General features: G+C 50.3%; 2 protein-coding genes across 2 annotated transcripts; both read right to left on the bottom strand.

Moving 5' to 3' along the window:
• Window positions 1–245: 245 nt before the first annotated feature.
• LOC145794805 (uncharacterized) lies at window positions 246–1,322 on the bottom strand. The gene is made up of 3 exons (XM_082877164.1): window positions 1,063–1,322; window positions 882–980; window positions 246–672 (listed from the first exon to the last, which is right to left on the bottom strand). Exons 1-3 carry the CDS (start codon window positions 1,315–1,317, stop codon window positions 256–258), a joined length of 771 nt encoding a protein of 256 aa, XP_082733290.1. The 5' UTR covers window positions 1,318–1,322; the 3' UTR covers window positions 246–255.
• A 102-nt stretch (window positions 1,323–1,424) lies between these two features.
• LOC145796148 (protein MAINTENANCE OF MERISTEMS-like) lies at window positions 1,425–2,690 on the bottom strand. Its single transcript, XM_082881172.1, has 4 exons — window positions 2,033–2,690; window positions 1,744–1,905; window positions 1,477–1,650; window positions 1,425–1,430 (listed from the first exon to the last, which is right to left on the bottom strand). Exons 1-4 carry the CDS (start codon window positions 2,651–2,653, stop codon window positions 1,425–1,427), a joined length of 963 nt encoding a protein of 320 aa, XP_082737298.1. The 5' UTR covers window positions 2,654–2,690.
• Window positions 2,691–3,425: the final 735 nt, after the last annotated feature.

The raw sequence follows: 3,425 nt of genomic DNA, 5'->3' as shown, positions 1-3,425 counted from the left end.
TTGTTGCGTCGGTTCACTACCTGACTTGGTGATTACACAATGCGCATTACCATTCAATTTCATTCTCATGCGAAATAAATTGATGCGATATGATGCTAGAAGTTTAAAATACAAACATCTTTTCAAAAGCTATTTCATTTCATCATGCTTTACAACAAACAAAGGTACAAGTTTTACAAAAAATAAAACTGCCTAACAATGTGCAAAGTGCTACAAACTACTAGTAAAAGAAAAATAAAGCAGGAAATAGCAACATCAAAGTCCTCGGGAACGGGAACGAGAAGCACGCCTCGTCCTCTTCTGCGGGACAACCTCCACACCATCATCAGAGTCGGAGCTGTCATCCTCAGGATCCTCCTCAGCCTCGCCTCTATTCCCCGAGCCAAAACCGGAGCCTCCCTCCTCAACAGATGTCTCGAACTGACGGTCGGTAGCCTCCTCCTCCTCCTCCTCATCAGGCTCCACCTCCACAACATGAGCCCTGCGTCTGCGGACAGGCCCTCCTCGAGCTCCTCGATAAGGCCTAGATGGCCCGGCTCCTCGGGAAGGCCGAGATGACCCCTCCCCCTGATAAGGCCCGGATGGCCCAGCTCCCTGATAAGGCCCAGATGGCCCAGCTCCCCAATGAGGCCCAGGTGGCCTAGTCTGCGGCTGACCGGACCATGAAGGCATCTGAAAACAAAGAGTTCAATTCAAATACATCAGTCCAAATATATATATCAGATGCAGATACAAGCAAAAAACTACATAAAGTGGGTGCATGTAAATACAGTGTACAAGTGGGGTGTGTGTCAGATGTGCTCTACACAAGTAGTCTATCGATGCAGTAGAAATCAGCATGTCATCAGAAGTATGATAAATGCCAGAAAACTGAAGGGTACCTGAATGCCTGCGACGGACAACTGTGCCTCCCTGCGCAGGACCATGCCCTCGAGTGTGGCTACCAGCCCAACCACCTCCTCTATGTACCTTCGCGATGGCTGCAAAAATGAGTTCATAATCATCAGTGAACAAATGAGTGTCTAAACATCTGAAATGATGAATGACAAAAGTGGAGCATACCGGCGGTGAGTCCGGATCAATGGCGTATCGATCACTGGGCATCGGAGGCTCTAGTGGAATCGGAATCGGAGAGCTAGTCCCATACTGCCACGCCATCAACTCAGTAGGCATATCTGGCCATCCGAGATGAGGATGAATCGACGGAGTCGGAGGAACCGGTCTACTCCCACCCCTAGATGTGCCAGCCCTGCTACTAGAAGGGGCACCTGCAGCCTGAGCCTGGCCCGAGGATGACATGCCGGCAGGTCTCATCATCGGGATACGAGCTTCCGTCAATGGAGGCATCAAACATATATGACGGTAAGTGGCGTAGTCCCCCTCCTCAACAAGTAGTAAAGCATCACTGCCCAACATGGCGCCGACTACCTCTGAGAAAGAGAGCCTGTCGGCAGTTCGCATACTGGCTGGAGGTACTGCGGGAATATCCTGAGAAAGATACCCCCGTACCTGGCGCAGAAAGCGCTCCCCCAGGAACCAGACTCTGCCAACTGGCCCTTCGAGCAGGACCCTATACCGGGAGATGCCTGACGCTCCGGTATACTGAAGTAGGAGATCATCACCCAAGGGTGCCCAAGGCTGCCAAGTAATCTGCGGATGATAAATGCATAAACCGATCAGAAATCAAGAATATACAGAGCAAGTCAAAGATGAAAATGAAAAGAACTGAAAGTTCTGAAGTACCTCTGAGTGTCGCACAGTGTCGAAGTACTGTCGCAGGCGAACCAGGGTCTCTCGAGGCCTCGCCCAGTGCGGGCCCTCAAATATCAATGAATATGGGGTCACGGGAATCCCCACCACCTCCAGCTCTGGGGCTAACGATGGGAAGTATACATAAGCCCATAGCTGAGAAAAGCAGTGCAGAATGTAAGTACGAAATGCTGAGAGCAAAATGCAGACTGTAAAAGTGCGCTGTGTGTGCAATGTACAAGTAATGAAGAGTAGAAATGTAAATCGAGGGGACAGAAAATACCTCCCAAGCTCTCCAGTAGCCACCAAGCAAATCGCCCCGCCCGCGGGAGGTCGCGCTCATGTAAAAGTAAAGGGTAGCCAGGCCAGCGCCACCCCAATCATATCTCTGGACCTGTGATAGGTCGACTAGAGCGCTCAGCAGGTATAGCCCAATGGTGTTCCCTCTGTCGGCAAACAGGGTAGTCCCGAAGAGGAACATCAGGAAACCACGGGCGTACTGCTCCGTCTCCTCGGGAGTCTCGGGCACCATCTCCGCCCGCCGGAAATGGGAGGAGAACCAAGTGTATCTGACTCTCCCTGAAACCCTATCAACAGGTGGGCGAGCCCCCAACAAATACATCCAGGCGGCCTCCCACTCGCCCATATCCTCATCATAGGGGATGGGCCAACCTCCGACATCAAGGCCGGTCAATACAGCAAAGTCAAAAGGGGTCATGGTCATGTCCCCGGTAGCAGAGAAATGAAAGGAATTGGTGGTGTCCCACCATCTCTCTACCAGAGCTGCCATCAAGGTCCTCCTGGCAGGACAGCGTGACAACCCGACACAGAAGGGGCCAAACCCCGCCAAGTCTACTAAGTCTCTGACGCCCTCCGGGAGCTCAGCATACCAATCCCGCGCCATGGTGGAACCATATCCTCGCACACTGCGGGAACCACCCTACATTCAGAATGAATACATGTGTCAATAATGAGATGAAATGGGCTGTGTGCCAATGAAATGAATGGGCTGTGTGCCAATGAAATGAATGGGCTGTGTGCCAATGAAATGAATGGGCTGTGTGCCAAAGAGATGAAATGGGCTGTGTGCCGATGAAGTGAAATAAGCTACATGCGAAATCTATCTGGACTGCGTGTTCAGAAAATTTGAATTTTGGGCTGCGTGTTCAACTTTCAGTTTAATCGTGGGCTGCGTGTTCACTATCTACCTGGGCTGCGTGTTCAGAGAATTTGAATTTTGGGCTGCGTGTTCAACTTTCAGTTTAATTGTGGGCTGCGTGTTCACTATCTATCTGGGCTGCGTGTTCAACTTTCAGTTTAATTGTGGGCTGCGTGTTCACTATCTATCTGGGCTGCGTGTTCAGAGAATTTGAATTTTGGGCTGCGTGTTCAACTTTCAGTTTAATTGTGGGCTGCGTGTTCACTATCTATCTGGGCTGCGTGTTCAGAGAATTTGAATTTTGGGCTGCGTGTTCAACTTTCAGTTTAATTGTGGGCTGCGTGTTCACTATCTACCTGGGCTGCGTGTTCAGAGAATTTGAATTTTGGGCTGCGTGTTCAACTTTCAGTTTAATTGTGGGCTGCGTGTTCACTATCTATCTGGGCTGCGTGTTCAGAGAATTTGAATTTTGGGCTGCGTGTTCAACTTTCAGTTTAATTGTGGGCTGCGTGTTCAC

The sequence above is a fragment of the Camellia sinensis genome, chromosome 7, assembly GCF_055761805.1.
Source record: "Camellia sinensis isolate YWXY chromosome 7, ASM5576180v1, whole genome shotgun sequence".
Lineage (NCBI taxonomy): Eukaryota > Viridiplantae > Streptophyta > Magnoliopsida > Ericales > Theaceae > Camellia > Camellia sinensis.
This window is presented reverse-complemented; position numbering and strand designations above follow the sequence as displayed.

Excerpts from the sequence above, each read along its gene's own strand:
- LOC145794805 (XM_082877164.1), bottom strand. The coding sequence starts at position 1,317 with ATGATGAGACCTGCCGGCATGTCATCCTCGGGCCAGGCTCAGGCTGCA. Across the intron at positions 981-1,062 it reads TTGATCCGGACTCACCGCCG|CCATCGCGAAGGTACATAGA; the intron begins GTATGCTCCACT and ends TCATTTTTGCAG. Across the intron at positions 673-881 it reads TGTCCGTCGCAGGCATTCAG|ATGCCTTCATGGTCCGGTCA; the intron begins GTACCCTTCAGT and ends CTTTGTTTTCAG.
- LOC145796148 (XM_082881172.1), bottom strand. The coding sequence starts at position 2,653 with ATGGCGCGGGATTGGTATGCTGAGCTCCCGGAGGGCGTCAGAGACTTA. Across the intron at positions 1,906-2,032 it reads GCTACTGGAGAGCTTGGGAG|CTATGGGCTTATGTATACTT; the intron begins GTATTTTCTGTC and ends TGCTTTTCTCAG. Across the intron at positions 1,651-1,743 it reads ACACTGTGCGACACTCAGAG|ATTACTTGGCAGCCTTGGGC; the intron begins GTACTTCAGAAC and ends TATCATCCGCAG.